We start from the raw sequence: 19,516 nt of genomic DNA, 5'->3' as shown, positions 1-19,516 counted from the left end.
CGAGGTTTAATTCTCAGTCAAAAAGAAGAGTGCAGGTCACACAGACAAATGTTTTATTTGCTACTTTTTCTTCTCTCTCTCCCAAGAGACCTTTATTTTGCAAACCTTATTACCTCAGGTCACAAATTTAAACACATTTCCAAAGGGTCCTATGAATGAAGAACCTTGGATACAAGTAATATTTGAGGTGCAGTTTTAACTCTACTATATGCTTTCTCCATATTTAAGAAAGTTACTCAAGGATAGAGCTAATGACTGATTTTGGTGCCCAATTATCTATTAAAGTACATTGGACAAGCTCCACAAAGTTATTTAAGCTCCAAGTTTCCATTTAAATCAATCAAAGTTAATTTAAACGTCTCTGTGGTCCAGATCATAATGACTAAATTTTGCACTCATATTTGTCTGAATCCCCTTTATTCCTAAATTACTGTCTAACATTGTCAGTACCTAAAATTCCCTGGCTGCTTACATTTCCACCTTAAGGCAAAAATATCCCATAGCTGCCAAGCAGCCTAAAGAACTGGCTCTCAACCAAGTCCCAACGAGTTCCTCAAACTATAAATAATTACAAATTTACTGAGCCAGAAAGATTTTGAGAGAGAAAGCAAGAAAACAAGTAAGATACTAATTCCACAGTCTAGCAGTACTCATGGGACAGAGCAGACTTAAATTGAAGCCTCTGCTCAAGACCTAATTATTTACACAAAGCAGAACAAGTCCTTCCAAAGACTGAGGAAGCACACTGTATCTCAGAAAATTCACCTTTGTGGTCAAGACAGAACGTGACACACAGTAACTGAGTTCATGTCTCTGCTTTAAACTAGAGCATGCACTTGACAAAAGCTGCTCTCTATTTTGGAAGTTTCCATTAAACCCAACTATCAGCTTCTCTCGTGGCTCTTTTCAGGAAAGGAGGAATGACATGAGCTCTAGAGGGGGAACACCCCTGTGAACAGATGAAAAGGAGACTGGTAATCTTTTCACACCCAAACTTGGTTGTTTTATATGTGCTGGTGAGGAAAGGCTCCAGCTGCATGGTCCTCTTCAGCATTTTAAATTACTTAGCTTGACAGCTCCCTACTCAGTTTATCAACTTTGAGAACCACATTTATAGACAGTTATGCCCACACCATCTCTGAGATGTGCCAACATGCCCTGTTCTACTTGTGCTTCACACAGGATGCCTCTGGAAGCAATGAATTCCACTGTATGTGTGGTCCAGGAGATGTGGGAACTGACAAACCTAAGCCTTCAGTCTTGTGAGGCCAACTGGCCAAAGACCATGAATGTCTCTAAAGGCCAGCAGGAAAAAAAAGACCTCAGTCCATGTTCTGACACATATGTAGCTTTATTATACAAATAAATAAGTAAAACATCTCCAGTGGAAGAAGCCACATCTCAGAATGATCAAAAGCCCCATGTCTATAAAAGGGAAATGTGAATTCAGGTCCCTTTTCCAACTCAGGTAGGGAGTAACTAAGACATTTAAGCTAGACTGTACTTTATCCCTGTTGAGAAGGCTACTGGACTGACTGGTGCAGCTCATAGCACATTGGGCCAATCAATCAACCAGCATTTAGCCTGAATCCTGCCAGTACTTCAACATGGAAGACATTTCAAACAGCCCAAAAGTGCGTAACTTAATTGGTTCTTTGCACTGGGAAAAGAAGATACTTAGATACTCTCCCTCATTACTGTTGGACTTCACAGACTTTTGTCACCTCCGGCAACATTTTGACAATCTCAGAGGTATTGACTTCCAAGTGATTAAAAAAGCAATTAACTATCTAGACAGTTTTTTGGATTTTTTCCCTATCATTTAAACAGAGTATTCCTCCAATTCACCTTCATTGTAAAGGTATTAATACAGTATGGATGCTTTAGTTGTATTAATACTTCTGATAACCAGGTAATTAAAAACAGTTATGTCAACCATGGTACAATTAAAAAAGGGAGAGACAAAATGTTTAAAAGAAGTAAATAAAATCATTAGGAAGGACAATCTAAACACATGGGCAATTTGAAACTTGTTCCCATAAGACTACCATGAAATCCACCAAATCTCCCTTTCTTCCCTTTTCATTACATCGTCACACACCATGAAGAAGAAAGAAAAGAAAAAAAAAAAAAAGAAAAAAAAAAAAAAAAAAAAAAAAAAAAAAAGAGAGAAAAAAAATTTAAAAGTATTCAGCTCTAAAATAAACTACCAGTGTGAGGAATTACCAGTTGAAGTTGCATAAAATGTTCAGTAGAAACATGAAATTGAAAACATAGTTGAGTTTGGCTGGAAGAAATGAGATCTTGTTGAAATGGGTTACTTAAATTTGAATTTAAAGGAACTTAGCTAGCACACAACATCTTTGGCAGTAAACCAAAAACACATGCCACACAAATGAAAAATAAAACATCAGCACTAAATCCTGTTTCTTTAGACAATACAGGTTCCATCAGGACGAGGAGTATTTATAATTACCAGGCTGACTAATAAATATAATGACTATTGCATTGTTTAGATCAACTGGATGAGCATGATAGAGCTAAAATGAACCAGACTGCCCCAACACACTCTGAAGAATGAGAGAGAGAGGAAGACAAAAAGAGCATTCAAATAAGTCTGGAAGGGAGCAGACTTTGATAAAGTAGAGCAGTAATTACGTGAACTGACCTGAATTGGTGTCATCATACAAGTAGGGAGGGCAAAGCTGTTATTCACATGAGACCATATTTCTGTCTACTCTGCTTAGAGGTTTCTGCCATCAGAAGGAAAACTGTAACGCGTAGGTAAGGCAGAAAAAATTCCCAAATTTATTTCAGATTGTAGAAATTGATACTCAGATGTCTTAATCTCTCTTCTTTTTTTAAAAAATGTTTGAATTTTATGACCTTAGTACTTAGAGTCATGGAACACCTTGGCAAATTCTGCTGCATTACACTTCTAGGCTAATTTCAGGTTTAATCTCTGTGCTTTATTCCAATTCATAAAATTTATAATTCATCCCATTTGATACACTCATTCTGACAGTCCTTCCTGCATTTCAAACCACATCTACCCTAACAGCAGCATCATTTTTCAAAAGCAGCAGCTTCCAGTTTCTCTTTGCAGCAGCATAATGAATGCAGCCAAGTCTGGGTTTCTTAAGAAGTCCTTTTATTGTATAGTAGCTATTGACTCTTCAAAAACTTCGTTTGTGTGCTAGCTTATTTGCTTGCCCATCTCTTACACAGACCCAGCTGTTTTTCTATCCAAGATTACTCATCCTAGATTTTATTAGAGTTGGATTTCAGACGCCACTTTGGTTCATATATATATTAAATATGTAACATGTCAACTTGCCAGTGAAAGTACAAGTTATGAAAGGACGCTGTCCTTCAGGACCTTCCCACATTCTAAACATTAAAAAAGACTCCAAATTCTCATAACTTCCTGGAAAAACATCAGAAGCCTTCTGCACCAAGCACCTGTAAAATGGCCACAGAACTCAGTGGGATGGCCAAGAAGCTGTGATAATACATAGATACTCACAGAGCATTCATTCTTTTGCTACACACAACTTTTTCTAAGCTGAAACAGACACTATCACAGTCCTTATTAGCCTTGTTAATTATTTAATGAGGAATTTGGGTAGCATGCCAGAGCCCACTGAAGTCAGTGAAAAAGTCTTCCCCTAGTGATTACCAGCTCCAGCAGAAGCCTTTGGATTGTGCCTGTCTCTGTGATTGCCACCCTGGAGCTGACAGAGATCGTGGTGAAGCTTTGGGAAGGACTGTCTTGCTTATTCTGTTGCAAGCTCAGAAGCTGGCACCTTCCCAAGGCTTGCTGCTATCAGAACAAAGTATGAAACTCACATGTGCTAAGTCCCAAAGGCTGCTGGAGGTCCTCTGGAGATCAACAGACATAAGAAAGCATCGAAAATGAAGATCCTTTCAGACAGATTAATTTTAATGTCTGTGCTTACTGTCTGGGTATTATAGTCCTGGATTGTACAGTCATTAAAAATTGAGCTGCAGCTCTTTTATCTTTTGCTAGCCTTGTACTTTGCATTCAAGCATGACAGGAACCAATGGTAGAAAGAGGTAGTGCCTTTATTTGACAGAGTTGCATATTAGTGGGCACTTTTAATGCACTTTTTTGCAGCAGGATCCTCAAATATATTTTTAATAGGTAACGCTGTATGAAATTCTATAATAGTATTTCAGAAGACTGTGACACACTATTAAAAAGGAAAAAAAAAATTAAGACAGCATTATAATCCTTCTATCAACCAGACAGTAGTTCCTATTTCAAGCCAGGTAAAATAACTACGAAGTACAGGAAATTAATGTTTATCCAGACTCCTCTATATTCTCATAAAAGCCAGCCAGAGGAATTACTAAAATCAGCCAGAGGTTGTGGGTATGTTAACAGCCTAAATACCCAACATGCTTAAGAACATTTAGACACACACTTTCCTCACATGTTCCCAAGCCTCACAGTTGCTGAATTGCAAGGAAAGAAGAAGTAGAGTTATGGTTTCAAGACAAAGCACAAATCAGACTGGCTGCCAAGCTGTCTTTTATTTTTTTATTCTTAACATTTTTTGCTTGGCAGGACAACTCCAGGGATGGTCATGGGTAATAAGCTTCCTGCTAAACAGGAGTCCTGACAAACAACGAGTTTGATCTAACAGAGAATCATTTTAATACTTAAACAAGCATCTACAAAATAAGCAAAAAATACTGGTATGGACAGCACTGAAGCAATTTTAAGCATCATTTTAACATATTAGAGAGCAGTCAGTTATTCTCCTGTTATTCAGTTAATACTAAAAAAAGGTCTTAGTCTAAGGCTGTGCAAAGTGTCTACAAGAAGTGTACTGCAGCACTCCAAGTCCCACAGCTGAGTCACTTGAATGTCTCCAAGCTACTTTACAGATAACAGTGTTTCCCAGAATCTCCTCTAAAACATACTCCCAGGATACTCCCAGAGCTTGGATTAAGCAGCCTCAGATTTGTCTTTTATTTTTGCCTGTGACAAGAGAATTTGCCTCTGGCTGTCCATGGAACTTTGAGAATCCACTAGGCTTCTATATGTGGAAAGACTATATATTTGGGACTGGGATCTGCTTTTAATATTTAAATAACAGCTTGGGCATAAATTAAAAAAATGGAGTGGATTTTTTTTTTATTTGAAACAATGCCTAATATGAGTTCAATCAGAATCTAGTTTCTTAAAGTGCATATTCTTCTAAGCAGAAACTATGGCTTTGTTAAAATGCAGGTAGTATCTACCACTGATATTATTTTAAAACAATTATTTTTAAAATTGCATATCATGCAGTAGCAAACCAGATTATCTGTTCTTTTTTTTCCTTTCAATGGTCATTAGAGACAAAAAGTCTAGTAAAAACATAAAGAATTCGCTGACATCTTTTAGCATCTAGCAGATAGAAAGGGATTATTAAAAATGTGACCATTTCCTTATCTCAAACAATAGGCATTTATACGTCTCCTTTCTCATCTTTATCTATTTATTTATTCATTCATTCATTCATTTATTTATTCTCCCAGGTGGATGCCTCTTCCCTTTTCCTTTCAGAAACTGCATGAGATGATGCAGTAGCAAATTCATATTTAAAAATCTGGTAAAAACAAGTTCACTGTTTGATGCTCAGTTTGAACTATTAACACAAAGTCCATGAAATGCTATGGAATGCCTTAGGATGGCAGAGGGACTATATAAACACACCACTGTATCCCAGACAAAAACCTTGGTGTTCTCATTTATATACATCACAATACAACTCTCTCTCCAGCTGCTTCTCATTCAATATGAGAATGCTACTCATTCTCAATAATTTAAAGTGAGCCTTTAAATTATTATTTCAAAGAGTGAGAATAAACAGGCATCTACAGTAGCCTTTAGATTGTCACTCACAATGAAAAATCTAGAACATTATGTTGGTGTATTAAGTGTAGAAATTGCCCCTTCAACCCACCTCTAAATTCCTGAATATAAACACAGACTTTCTCACACTTGAAAGAATAGAAATAATAATAATAATAAGCTATAATACCTCCCAATTTCCTGACAGGAGTGATCTCAGGAGCCTATTGTCTTAGAAGAACTGAGAATTTATACAAGAAAGAAAAAGGAGGGAATGTGTTGGAAGACAATTTCCTCTCTTGGATGAGAGAATCAGCACCAAGCAATTGAGATAAAGAAAGAAAAACTAGCAACATTCTGGGCAATCATTCAGTCAGAAGAAACATGGCTTTCATGTCATCTAGGTATTTAAGAGATGGAGAGTATACAATTTTTTAAATTAAAACAGCAGAAGGTGCTAAATGAAGATAGGTAACTTCAGGAAACCACTTTCATAGCAAAGATCATAAATGCAAGCAGTCTCTAAAATTTTACAGCACATACCAATTTTTCACAGATTTCTGTTGAACCATATGTGAAGGTCAGCAGTCCATAGCACTGAATTTTATCTTCAATCAACTCTATTGGTCATAACACTACAAGATTATAAAATACTTAATTTAAAGTCTGTAAAAAAAACACAGATTAAGTAGACGAAACATGAGACACCCAGGTTTTCCCTAATTGCAGATAAGGGATGTGACCTCTACTGGTTGAACAAAAAGAAATGCATGGGGAGGAACAAATATGTATGCATTAAAAAAAGAATGCAATTTGGTCAGACTAGATCGATTCTCTGCAGCTGCACAACTTCACTAAAGTGCTTAATGTCCTCTGATGTGCACAATAATCCCAGGTAAGAGGGGAATTGATTTACATTGCTTTCATAGCATTAAATGCTCTAATTATTAAATAGCCCTCAACATATGGCAAGGAATTAAGGAATGTAAATCAGGAGTTATGTGCTACACAGTAATCACAAAAATGGTTCCCAAATAACAGCACTATTTCTGGAAGGTTAGCAGAATCATACTTTCCTGATTTACACACAGTTTTCACAAACTAGTGGTGAAATACTCTGCATGATAAAGCAAACTATTAATAGGGTAGCAGTGGTAAACAAAATTTCCTTTAGTTTGTGATTAATTTCGTTAGAGCAGTAACATGGAAAAAAAAGATATAAAAATGTGTTTAAAGATTAATCTTGGCATAATAAAGTGCTTTGATTCTTATAATTAAAATGTATTGGACTTTTTACAGTATTAATTCAAATTCTTCTGCTGATGCTTTAATTTAGCAGTTTGGTGAATAGTACAGCAACACATCCTCTATAGCTGTTTCTTGAGATAGATGACTCATTGTTGAACAACACTAATATCAGAAATTTAAATGCATACATATACCAACCATAACGATAAAATTTCTTATCTATTCTATATTCAACTTTCCAAAGGATATTTGAAAAAACTTTCATACAGCTGTTTAAATCTGTTTAAAAGTGGTCAAGGGTTAGTATGACAATTTTATCTCACTCCTTCACTTGTCATCTCTTCTTTTCTGCCCTCCTTCCTTTTCCCATGCTTCTTGCTCACAGTGGTTTTTCACTTTGGTTTGTATTACCCTAATGCTAGGCTTTCTTTTCTACATCATATATGTTATCTGGAGCATTTAGAAGCTACTGTAAGAAATTAATTATAGCCACTAATACTGACAATTAAAATAGACCAAAATACTGTTAAAAAAAAAAAAAAAGGCATGTGCTGTTTTAATAAACAGACAATTACTATGTCCTTCTGCATGATCCTTTCTGATGAAATACTTCTCTCTCTCCACATTACTAATTCCAAAAATTGGATGCACTCAATTGTGCATGGAAAAGGTTATTCTTAAAGACAGTCATGAAATGGTAGCATTGCTAGAAAACAGAAGCTGGAATATGTACTCAGTAGTTCTGCCAGAAAGCAATAGATCTGCCTCAGTCCAGTCAACAATACCTGAGAACTGTGCTGGCACAAAAGGAAGGCCATGCAATCTGTGGGTAAAGGATAATCTTGGCTTTCTACCTACCTAGGACTCTGCCTTCACATCATTTCAACCTCCTCCATCCAGTCTCATTGGATAAGAAATCTTTCATCTTTCAGGCAGCTGGGTGTCAGCAGCTGCACCTGGGAGGAGGTTTCCAGCCACCAAAAATAAGTACACAGCTGCATCTACAGGGCACATCTCACCTGGGCTTGGGTAACACTATACTTTGATGGAATAAAAGAAATTCATCAAATTTTGGTCAGAAAAAGACAGTTGGGCATTTTTTATACTAATGAACAAAATAGATAGATCTTTAGAAAAGAAAAAGGCGATATAAAACAGGAGGAGCTTTGGAAGGTGTCTCAGGGCACTGCAGAAGGTAGTGATTAGAGGTTCCTGGGTGCTCCTGAGGAGGTGTTGATCTCTAGGATACACAGTGTTGTGCAGCTTTTCAATCCCCTCCAAAGTAAACAGAGAGGGATGCAATGAAATTCAGTGCCCGTCCTTTAAAATACTGTCTTTTTACATATTTAATCCTTTTCAGGTCTTCAGCATAAGGTGTTAATAGGAAAAATGTGGCAAAGACAATAAACAAGGATATTTCCCCTTCATTTTTGCAGATCCTATCTACCCAAAATCTTATCATTTTCAGTGGGGTCTTTATGAATAATAAATAAGCTCAGGAGTTGTACAACACTGTGCATCCTGCTGTTCTGAAGCAGTTTAAGCCTTTCATTTACACAGACATTTTTCCTTCAGCTATATCTTCAAGATCTAACATACTATATTTTTTTTCACCTTTCCCAAGTAAGATGGAAAGCTGCAGCCATTATTTCAACGTCTTGCTGGCTGTCAGTTAAAGAACCTCAGAAAAACTGAGTTTAAAAAGAACCTTTGCAAGGTCCAAAGCAGAGCAATCTCTGAAGACACAGCAAGTTGCCCAGGTCATATTCTGTCAAATTGTGAGGATCTCCACAAAGATGGGAACTCCACCACAACTCTGAGCAGCCATTATCTCTGCAACTGTGGAAAATCATATTAGTTGGCCTGGTAAAGCCAAGGAGGAGAAGGGAATAATTCTTCTTCATTTATTTGTCCTTTTAGATTATATCTCATAAAGACAGTATTCTTACACTGTTTTGCCACAATCAGGCCCTTGAATGTAGTAGAAGCCTGTTGTGCTATACAGAATGAATGTCTCGTGGCAGTTTTTTCTTTATGGGTACCAAAACATAATAATATTAATATGTACACATTTAAACTATATTTAAATATAAAATGTATTTAAATGTGTACTTGACATTAGAGGGCTCAAGAACTAAGGTTATTAGAAAACCCCCAGCCTTTTCTCCACAACAAAGCTGAAAGAGTTATCCATGTCCATTTAATCCCAAGTTTTTAGTTTTCATTGAAAATAAAATGTCAAAACTTGCCAATGATTTGTCTTAAAAGTTATGCATGACTATTTGCTTAAATATTGGTTGTTGTCACACAAGCAGAAATCAACATCATTAAATAGTGATGCTAGTCATATCACAGTATGATATAATTGCCATTTTTCCTTAAATCAAACATATTCTTAAGGCCCATTTTTTCACCTTTGTGATGGGCAGTGTAGTCCAAATATGGTCCATACATCTAAACCCAAAACATCAAAGACCATCAATGCTTTATTATAAACTGGTTCAATAGCTCTTCACCAAAATTTTCACAATATCATTAGGTGATTATATAACTGAATAAGAGATCTCTATAGCTTCCTTCTTACATTCTTAATTAGCACTCTTTTTTTTTTTAAATATCTTATTTAAGAAAATATTTGAAATGTAGTTTTCTGTGTATCTCCTATAAAAAGAATACACAAAACTGAGTACTCCATGGGTGCATCACAGTAGTAAACATTAAAGGATTTTCCTGATATTCTTTATAAGTCGTTCTTTTAGTGTAATCCACAATACTACTAATTTTGTATTACAAAATCTCTTCATTTTTACATATTGACTAATAATTTTTTTCATTCTAAGCAACATATACATTAATTACTGAATTTTTAGTTCACATTTTGCTTGGTTAAAATCCATGAAATCCATTAAAATCCCCAGTTATCCTGGATGAATTTCTAATGCACTTAAATGTTTCTGAAAACGTTTTAGAGTTATATTATTTAAATAATAATTATATTTCCAATTCAGGTGGCTTTATGAAAATTGTATCATTACACAAGGGTAATAAAAACTTTGGAACTATGATATTGCATTCCTTTGGTAATTAGCTATTTAAACTAGTCTGCCTGAATGAGAAGTTGTATATTTCAGATAGAAAAAAAAAAAAATCATTGCAAGATTTAACATGATAAAAGTCCTAAGTGGAAAGCAGTCAACAATAGAATACCTTGGATATCAGCAAGACCACTGCTTCTCAATCACTTCCTACATAACCCAGAATAACTGCAGCACAGAGAAAAGGGGATGGTTTTGATGCCTTTGTCCATCAAATCTGGCTGAAAAATGTAACCACCCCATCAGTCTGGTTTACCATGAGCACCAATGAGCTACACAGAAATCTGCAGTATCTGCTTTCACAGCTTCCTTGCAGATGAGACAAAAGTGAGCAAAGCTCTAATTCAGCCTTGGTGTTGTCAGCAGTAATTCTACCACTAGAAGCAAACGCTGATGCTTTGCCAGGAGAGGGAAAAAAAAAGTACTAAATACACATGTTCAGTGAACTGGGAGAGCCTCCCAGACTCGTCTATAGGCATATATAACTGCTGTAAAGTATCTACATTTCAGTTAACTCGTCTGAGGCAGAGGATTTGATTCTTTGGGATGCTGCTGTGCAGGCCTGGGAGTTGAGCTCAGTGATCTTTGTGGGTCCCTTCCAACTCAGCTTATTTGGTGATTCTGTGATTTTTTTGCTTTGCATCGTGCAACACTTTTCCCAATTGCACTACTCTGCACAGTTGTAGCATTAATTTTATTTTTATATCTTTGCTATTGGTTTATTCAAAGACTTTCCATAAACAAATAACCAAATAACCTCTGTCTAGCTACTCAGCCTCTGTCCTATACTGGACAATTTTTCTGGTTATTCTTTAGTATCAAAGAGGTTTCTTATCCTTCCACTTTCCTAATGGAACATTCCCTGCAATTCTTATAGCTACTGAGTTAGTTCAGTCCTTGGATTTTAGCACTGCCTGCATGCCCTGGATAAGTTATTAATGAGATTTTCATATCCTCCTCGTCTATTGCTTTTCTATTTTTTACAAGGAATGCTTTTTGCCAGTATACATTATCCACAGCTCTAACATAAATTACCCTGAGTTTCTCACTGACTCCTCTGAAAGCACTATTATGGCCAGATTCCACATGGCCCTTCCAGGTACACCCAAAAGAGGAGCACACAGTAGCTTACTCCTTTGTGTCCCAGCACAGCTACAAAGATAGTGAGGCTTTAGAAGATACAAGTGCTGCCCTGAATTGCTCTGCACTAGCACTGGCAGATAGATATTGACAGATATTACCATTTACAAAAGATGAACATGGAGCAAAGAAAGGCTAAGGAAGCAAAGAGAATTGAGATGGGGAACTTGCACTTTTTTCCTTTAAAAGCAGTAGCAAAAGCCTTCTAGTAGTGTTCTGCAGAAAAAAAATAGTCAAAGAATCTTCCTTTATGATACCTTGAATTTGCATCAAGCATGTTTGGGCTGACAAACACCACTAGGTTTGGCTAGGGGACTAGCCAAGCCAGGATCCCTCAGCTAGGGACTGCTATAGCTACAAACTCTTCTAAAGCTCATTAAAAACCTCTGAATCATAGCAATGTATAAATACAGTGCCCAAAAATTCAACGTATTTCAGATTATCAGCATATGATCATGGCTATGTTTCTTGGCAACCAAAAATCTCCAACTATGTGATAAACACCAACACACATATATTTGCATGCAGCTCTCCTGATCTGGGCAGGAGACAAAGTTAATGTCTGAAAAAGTGGGTTTCCGTTGTGCTCATATTGGTGAGTACATGACACAACTTTTAATCACCAAGTCTGATATTCTACACCATCAGAACATGTGAAAGCAGAGATGGTTCCTTCAAAATGGAATCACAGTGCATTTAATTTTCACCTACCTACTGTCTTATCTTTCTCCATTTTCTAACAACCAGCATTCAACTCTTTGGTTGCAATAAGAATGCCACTCCTGAAGGTGGTGAGACCGACTACAGTTTGCAGAAGGATCCTGACATTTCCATAGATCTTTTCAGTGTGAACATGGCACTCAAAACTTAAAGCTATTAAGTCTATTCTTCTGTCCTTGTAACTTCCCTTTTATTTCCCTGGCTTGTTTGTTTTTTTGGGTTTTTTTTTCCTCCAACATTTAAGTTTTCTATTCAATTATAAGTTTCAGAGAGTAGAAAAGACAGAAGTTCTATAGCTGATGGAAAGGCCAATTTCAGATGTGAGAAAGTAGAGAAGGCAGAATAACTTATGGAGGTAGTCAGAATACTGAAGTATCCAGTATGATCATGTCTGATCACAGGGCAGAGGAGAGCAGACAGATAATTCAACCATTTACAGATATTTTGGTTCCTTGATTAGTTTTAGTGCCCATGAACATGTGGATTTCCTTTTCTATATGCTAATAAAAAGCAAAGGGTTTATGAAAAAATGTTACTCGAAGTGTCTTGCAAACATTACAGCAAATGAAAAGAAGAAAATACCTTCAAAATTTGTAGAAAGTCGAAACCAATTAAGGTCTGTATGACTTTCCATTTGCATAGCTATATACAAATTAATGCTAATGATACAGGAAATTTATTTTGAAGTCAAACTTGTAATTTATTTTGATGACTAAACAGAAATGGCATGGAATGTTTGGGCAAAATAGTTCATTTCAGAGCTGAAAGTGCAGTCAAGAGTGTTCCAGCTGCAATCCTGTGCTGAGCATAAAATGAGCACAGAGAAAAGATTATCTCCCCTTGAATAAACCCATGCTTATCCGTATCAATGCAGTAGGCTGGGGTAAGTCATATGGGATGTCTCTGGCTTCAGGGGATGGTGCAGCGTCATCTTCTCCCTGCCAACACCCATTTTGCAGGGTTCATACACCACTCAAGGATCCCAGCTGGTAGGATAGCCAACAGCCAACAGTCAAAACCTGTTTATCTGACAGCAGTGTTCCCCCAGTAAAAGTTAAACCTTCCTCAACAGTCTCTAGAAATTAGTCAACAGTTTTGAAGTGCATCAGTAAAGCATCAAGTTACATGCTGTCAGTACTCACATAAAGTCTCCCAGTAAAATGAATTACAAATCTATTCTTTAATTTAAGAACTGCCTCCTAACCAGACATTTACTAAGCTGAATTTAATATATAGTCTTTCAAGAAGCCTATACACTTCCCTTTTGTCAAAAACTAGATAAAATGCCAGTATTAACCCCAAACATTTCATTACTAAAAGGGGCAATTTTTTATTAATGAGCTAGATTTTTTTGCTGTAAGACATCTCTGAAAATATCTTTCACAGGAAGTGAAAGTGGGCTGCTGAATAGCTCTTGCTTTCAAACGACTTTAGAGGAATTCATCTCAGAGCCTGGACTATTTCTGCTGTAGCACGTTAGGGCAGATTGTGATCCCTGTCACAGCAGTGAAATGTGTGCAATAATGCAAACTGCATTGCCCAAGTAAACATTCTACCAGCTTCAAATGAGCTATTTCAGACACATATAAATGCAAGTGAAACATAACTGAGACTAGGTATCTTAAGCTAATGAGGTGTGGCATGGTCAGAAGGCAGTAATCTCTTGCAAAAATGCTTTTAGAAAGTCCCAGGGTTTAGTAGGCACGCAGTGGTAAATAAAAGACGGCTAATTATTTCCACATCTTTACAGGTCAATATAGGAAAAAAGAATAAAAGCTACACAATTCCTAAAATATGAAACTACATAATTGCTAAGCACTATGTACAAAAGCTTTGTTTGGTATGTTTTGTATCGTGAATTATCACAACTGCCATTTTAAAGTGTTCTTTTGAACTGTAAGAATCCATCCGTCCACAACTGAAGTATTTTTGAAGATTAAGATTAATGTGTCATGAATCACCACGGTTTAATATGCATGACACAGTTTCATTTCACACATATTCTGCATGGGTTGATTGCCATGTATACCAATATCAAACAGATGTTAATTCTTTAATTCCTTTGCTCTCAGAGTATGTTTTAATTATCTACGAAGCTTCATAAAGAAAAAGAGGGAGGTTATTTTGAAGCAAATGCAATGAAAAATATAAAAGAAAAATCCATTCGTTTTTTCTTTATTTTATGTTCTTAACAATATAATTTCAATATTAAAAAAACAACTTGATATGCAAAGGAACTGCAGACTGTTCTCATTAAATGGCTTATTCCTTGTAAGCAAGAAAACTTTGAACATTTTTGTAATAAAATGCATGATTTTAAAAGCCCTGCCAATTCAATATGAGCTTGGTGATATGAAATGTTTCTGCAAGTCATTGTATGTTTATACCATGCCTAAATTCTTAAATTTGAGTATTTTGCAAAGAAATCAAAACTCCTTGTAAAACATGGCTATATAAATTCTTGCATCAACAGTGCTATAGGTTCCATGTATCATCCAAATTAAAAAGTCTTTGAATACAAAATGTTTCACAAGCCTCCACTGTACAGAGGCCAGAAATGGAAATGAAAAGACATCCTAGGTTAAAAGTAATGCATAATGAGAAAGCTGTTTTAGTCAGCATCAGCTCCACTTTCTGCTGTGTCAGATGCAAGCCACAATTCTCCAGGACCAGAACAGCAACAGAGCCACAGGTCAGGATGGAATGGTATTGGATAAAAGCTCTGAGTTTTAAGTAATGCCTAATTTGATCAGAGTTGTTATTGTAATTTCCATGGAAGCTGGAACATGCCTCTAGCTTTGGGCCTGATCTTCCTGAAATCAACAGGAACAGGAATGGCTCCCATGGATTTGGAAGTGGCATTAATTTCACCAAGCTGGAACAGTTTCCAGATTGAGAATTACAGTTACCAAAACTGTTAAAAATAATAATAATAGCAGAAGTGTATATTTGAATCACACATGTCAATATTAGATGGTATAAATACAGATAAATAACAATAGTAGAAAAAATATTGTCAAAACTAAGATATTCACCCCTTCCTACGTCACAGAGATTTTTTGGTAAACAGTAATATTTTCAACACCATAAAAATTATTTAAATTTCCTGCCTGTATAACACATACTGACATAAGACGGCACACAGCTTTAAAATCAAAATGTGAACTGACATTTTGAAAAATAACAGACAGTCACAGCACAAGAGTGCAGTGACCTCTGTCCTCCAATATTCTCTGATTTTCTGTATTTTTTTTTTGCAAATGCCCAACTAAATGTAAGGTGCCCAGAAACTAAATGCATATTACCAGTGACACCCTAATTCCAAAGAAGGCAAAATCACAACATTTTCACTGAATTTACTGGACCAAGGAATGACTCTAAAATGTGGAATTCATACACGTCACACAAAACACTTGTGCAGATTTCTGAAAACATACACCTATCGCATTGCAGGGAATTAAGCCTGCATTCTTTGTTCAACCAAAATTCCCTGACTGGAATAACAGATTTAGATCTTATTTTTGTTCACATTCTGTTTTACTATGTTAAAACATGAGATTTTTTTTTTCTTTTACTTAAGATAAATGTGTGAAAGTGCCTCCTTTCCATTCATAGATGTTATCTTCCTCAAACTTCAAATGATTCATCTGAGTGAATGTAGTTATAAATAATTTATCAAGATACATACCAGTTGTTAGGGAAAAAAAAAAACCCGAAGGAAGAATATCACTGCACGAAATCTGAACATTAAAATTGATTTTTTAAAATCAATCTTTAATTGGTTTTATTACCTCCTAATCCAGGTCTGAGGCGATTATCATAACCATCCAGAAGTCTGTCTAGAATTCTTGTAAAGATGGTGATGTTATTCTTAGCTTCGTCTTCCAGGGAGTCAGCCAGCACTGATCTAAATGGATATTTTACATTTTAGAAGGTGCTAAGTATGTTTTAACATACACTCAACATGCATTTTTTTTCAGGCTGGCCTTCACTTGCTGCATTACAACAGGAGAGATATATTTAACAGTATACGAATACACCATTTATATATAACAAGTTCAGACATATAAGAGTCAACAGCATACTATTTAAAATATCCAGGAATCATTTTCCAGCAGCCTTTACTTGTCAGCATGTTTGCATTACTGTGAGTGCTACTTCAAGCTCCACTAAAACCATTAGTGGAGGCTGTGCTGGTGCAAAACCCTAGAAGAGCTTCCCGTGCTTTGGTGGCATGTCATTCCTGGACCAATAACCCAGGATCCCACACACAAACCCATCTCCCTCCAGCTCTATCTTATCTGTCCTCACTTAGGTATAGTCTATCTCTGGATAAATCCTGTGGATTTGCCTCCACCCAATGGTCATGTCATGTACATGACCAGAAGAACTAACATGAGGGAAAACTCCAGCGATCATGCTCAGGGAGTCCTCTGACGCCAGCAGTTGGTGGGAGGGAACACCAGTGCTGACTAGCAAGCTGCAGGAGAGCTGTGGACAGCCTTCAGCTTTCTAAAACGCTATTTTGTCATAAAAAGCACTACCTGATATGCCTTTAGATTCAGACAAACCTTATAAAAGTTGGATGGAGAAAGGAATCATAAACGAAGCGTCAAGAAGAATCTGTAGATCGCCAATTGTTTCAAACTTCCCCAATAAAGAAAGAAACATTCCAGCCTTTCTGGATCAATTCTCTGTGGAACATGCTGGGGGCTGGGATTTAAACCTGCTTCTCAGCCAGCTGGGGTGCTCCACAACCTGTGCACAACCTCCAGAACCTGTGCACCCACACCAAAAGGGTCTGTGCCAGGGAAACCCTGACACGAAGAAAGCCTTACACATGCAAATGTTACTGTGCCAACAATTTTAAGCACCGTGCATGTGAAATACATGAGTTTATCAGTCTTATCTACTTAAAACGAGTATATTATCACCAAGGAAGTAAAGCATCATAAAAGCTATTCACATTACCATTCACATCTTTTTCAGCTACCTGAATTTTTAACCCCAAATTTTGAGTACTAATCATCTCAAAATGACGGCATTCCGAATGCCATAATAGCAAGCATGTTTTCCTCCTCCAAACCAAAAGTAGGTTTGGGTGATACTTTCTCTAAAGCAAGCTATAATATGATTAAAGACAAGGCTGTATGTTGGCCCCCCAGTTCCATAGCATAAAGAAGTATTTAAATGTAAATCATTGCAGTCTGTGCTTTCCATCATATAAACCATAGAATCAACCTAAACCATGAAAATGTCATGTGTGATTTTACTCATGTGTCAGTTTTCTCATTTGCAATTACTGGATGGTTCCTTTTTTTGGTTTGTAAAAATGTATCATTGTACTCATGGACTACCAGAGTATGTCTCTGCCATTTTTAATTCTTTTTGAGATACAACAGTTTTCGAACTCAAGATTCCACCAAAAAAAAAAAATATTAGATCAATACAATTATATCAAATTGGGGTCAAATCCTCAAACTTTAGTCAGGCATAAAGTCTTTAATAACGCATATAGTCCCTTTGACGTCAGTAAGATTACTCACTTGAGTAGGGTTTGCAGGATCTGGCCCACTGTGACTCAACTAATACTGCACCATAGTTAGGTATAAAGTGAAACAGAAAACATAGTTTCAGAAAATATTTTGTTCGCTGGGAAACAAACAAAAATGTTGGAGACTTGTTAAATCATAGGAAACTTGCATTATATAGCATACAATTTTTTCCACATTAGGACAAGACCTACTGCAGCCAGAATTAAAGCATGTAAATGAAAGTTACAAACTACAATTAATTATGTGTTTAGGGCCTGTGAGCAGCACGAAAGTATAACATAACAAAATGTAGTTCCTCTGATGCTGTCACTTTAGAAATTGAGAACTTTAAACAACATAAGAAAAGTTGATCAATAAATGATGCTATTGTTTTATTATATGGGATTGTGAAGTTGTATGCTATCTCCACCTAGAGGTTTAAAGCTTAAGCATCATTTTGAATTCTATTATGTTTGACCAAAAAAAAAAAAAAATCAAGGGAAAAAAAAAAAGGCATGCCCATATTAATAAATATATGAGCATTATTTTAAAGACAGTGATTTACAGTGTGACTTCATGATAACCTGTTTCTCCATTTTGCATGGTACAGAATCACAGTGATACAGTAACTCAAATCTTTAAGATCCAAAAAGGCATTTAAAGAAATTGTTATTATAATGGTGAAATAAAGAATCAATTCAGAAACCGTTTAAGAGCAAGAGATCATGCTTTCATGGTCCCTAATCTACATTCTAACACATTTCCTCTCGAAACTATGTAATCCAGCATTCAAACAGCTAAGAAAGATTTTTTTTATTACGTTGCTACATACTATACTTTTATAACCTCTCACACAAGCATCCCCTAAGCAGATTGTAACACACATGTTCGCCCTGAACGACAAAACTAAATGTCCTCTCACCTTGTTGGTAGCCACACCATTAAAACGAGAAGAACCAACTGCATCTCGGAGAGTGCCAGCTTCCTCTTCATCGCTGCTCTTCGCAAAACCTAACGGTGCAAGAAAAACACAAACCCACTCTCAGCCACAGTCAGTCTCCGCCAAGCAGTGCTTTCAACTTAAACCGAGGAAAATATGTCACTTCACTGGAGAAAGGAAACCACTGGATTTCCGCAGCACTTTTCAGTACTAGCAACTTATTGTATCTCCATCTTTCCCAACGATCCTGCTCTGTGCGAGGAGGCAACGTATGATCAGAAGTGGCATGTGAGCCGGCGCATCAGATGCTTTCCTGTTCCGTGATGTGAAAGCCCCGAGACGAAAAGGAACAAAAAAAAAAAAAAAATAAATAAAAAAAACAAAATAAAAGGCGTATGTATGGGAGGATGGGGGTTTAACCACCCCTCGCCTCACTACGGCACACCGCAGCCGGGGGGGGCGGAGGGGCGGGCGGGAGGCAGAGTCATGCCATTCGCCGGGGCTCGGTGCGGGGACCGCGGGCGAGCCGCCCCCCGCCGCCGCCGAGCGCCCGGCGCGTTCGACAGCGGCTCGGCAAAGCGCCGGCGGCACGGAGCGGGGCGGCCCCCGCGGGGACACGAGTTGCGGAGCGCAGCAGAGCCCCCGACACGGGCGGGAGCCGCCGCCGCCCGCCCCGCGCTGCCCGCGGCAGCCGGGGACCCCCGGGGACCCTACCTGGGAGCGGCGGGCGGGCGGCGAGGCGGGGAGGGAGGGGAGGGAAGGAGGGAGGGGAGGCGGGTGTCGCCGGCGAGCGCGGCCGGCGCCGAGCGCTAACCCGGCGGCGGGGGCGCGCAAGCGCGTGCCCGCGAGTGTCGGGGCGCGGGGCTGCCCCGGGGGCGCGCCGGGTTCCTCACGGGGCCGCGCCCGCCGCTCCCGCCGCGGGGCACGGTGGGGCACGGAGGGGCACGGAGGGGCACGGAGGGGCTCGGGGTCC

The 19,516-nt window shown here is 37.8% G+C and overlaps 1 protein-coding gene across 1 annotated transcript in view; it reads right to left on the bottom strand.

Moving 5' to 3' along the window:
• Nucleotides 1–18,916, bottom strand: part of GABRA2 (gamma-aminobutyric acid type A receptor subunit alpha2) — a 58,345-nt gene extending 39,429 nt beyond the window's left edge. Inside the window, exons 1-2 of the mRNA XM_066317053.1 lie at nt 18,526–18,916; nt 15,861–15,976 (exon numbers count right to left, since the gene is read on the bottom strand). Coding sequence (XP_066173150.1) covers nt 15,861–15,976; nt 18,526–18,596 — 187 coding nt within the window. The 5' untranslated portion in view covers nt 18,597–18,916. The remainder of the gene's footprint in view (nt 1–15,860; nt 15,977–18,525) is intronic.
• Nucleotides 18,917–19,516: the final 600 nt, after the last annotated feature.

The sequence above is a fragment of the Sylvia atricapilla genome, chromosome 4 (assembly GCF_009819655.1).
Source record: "Sylvia atricapilla isolate bSylAtr1 chromosome 4, bSylAtr1.pri, whole genome shotgun sequence".
In the NCBI taxonomy this organism is placed as follows: domain Eukaryota; kingdom Metazoa; phylum Chordata; class Aves; order Passeriformes; family Sylviidae; genus Sylvia; species Sylvia atricapilla.
The sequence above is the reverse complement of the archived record's forward strand: the minus strand, read 5'-3'. Positions and strand labels throughout refer to the sequence as shown.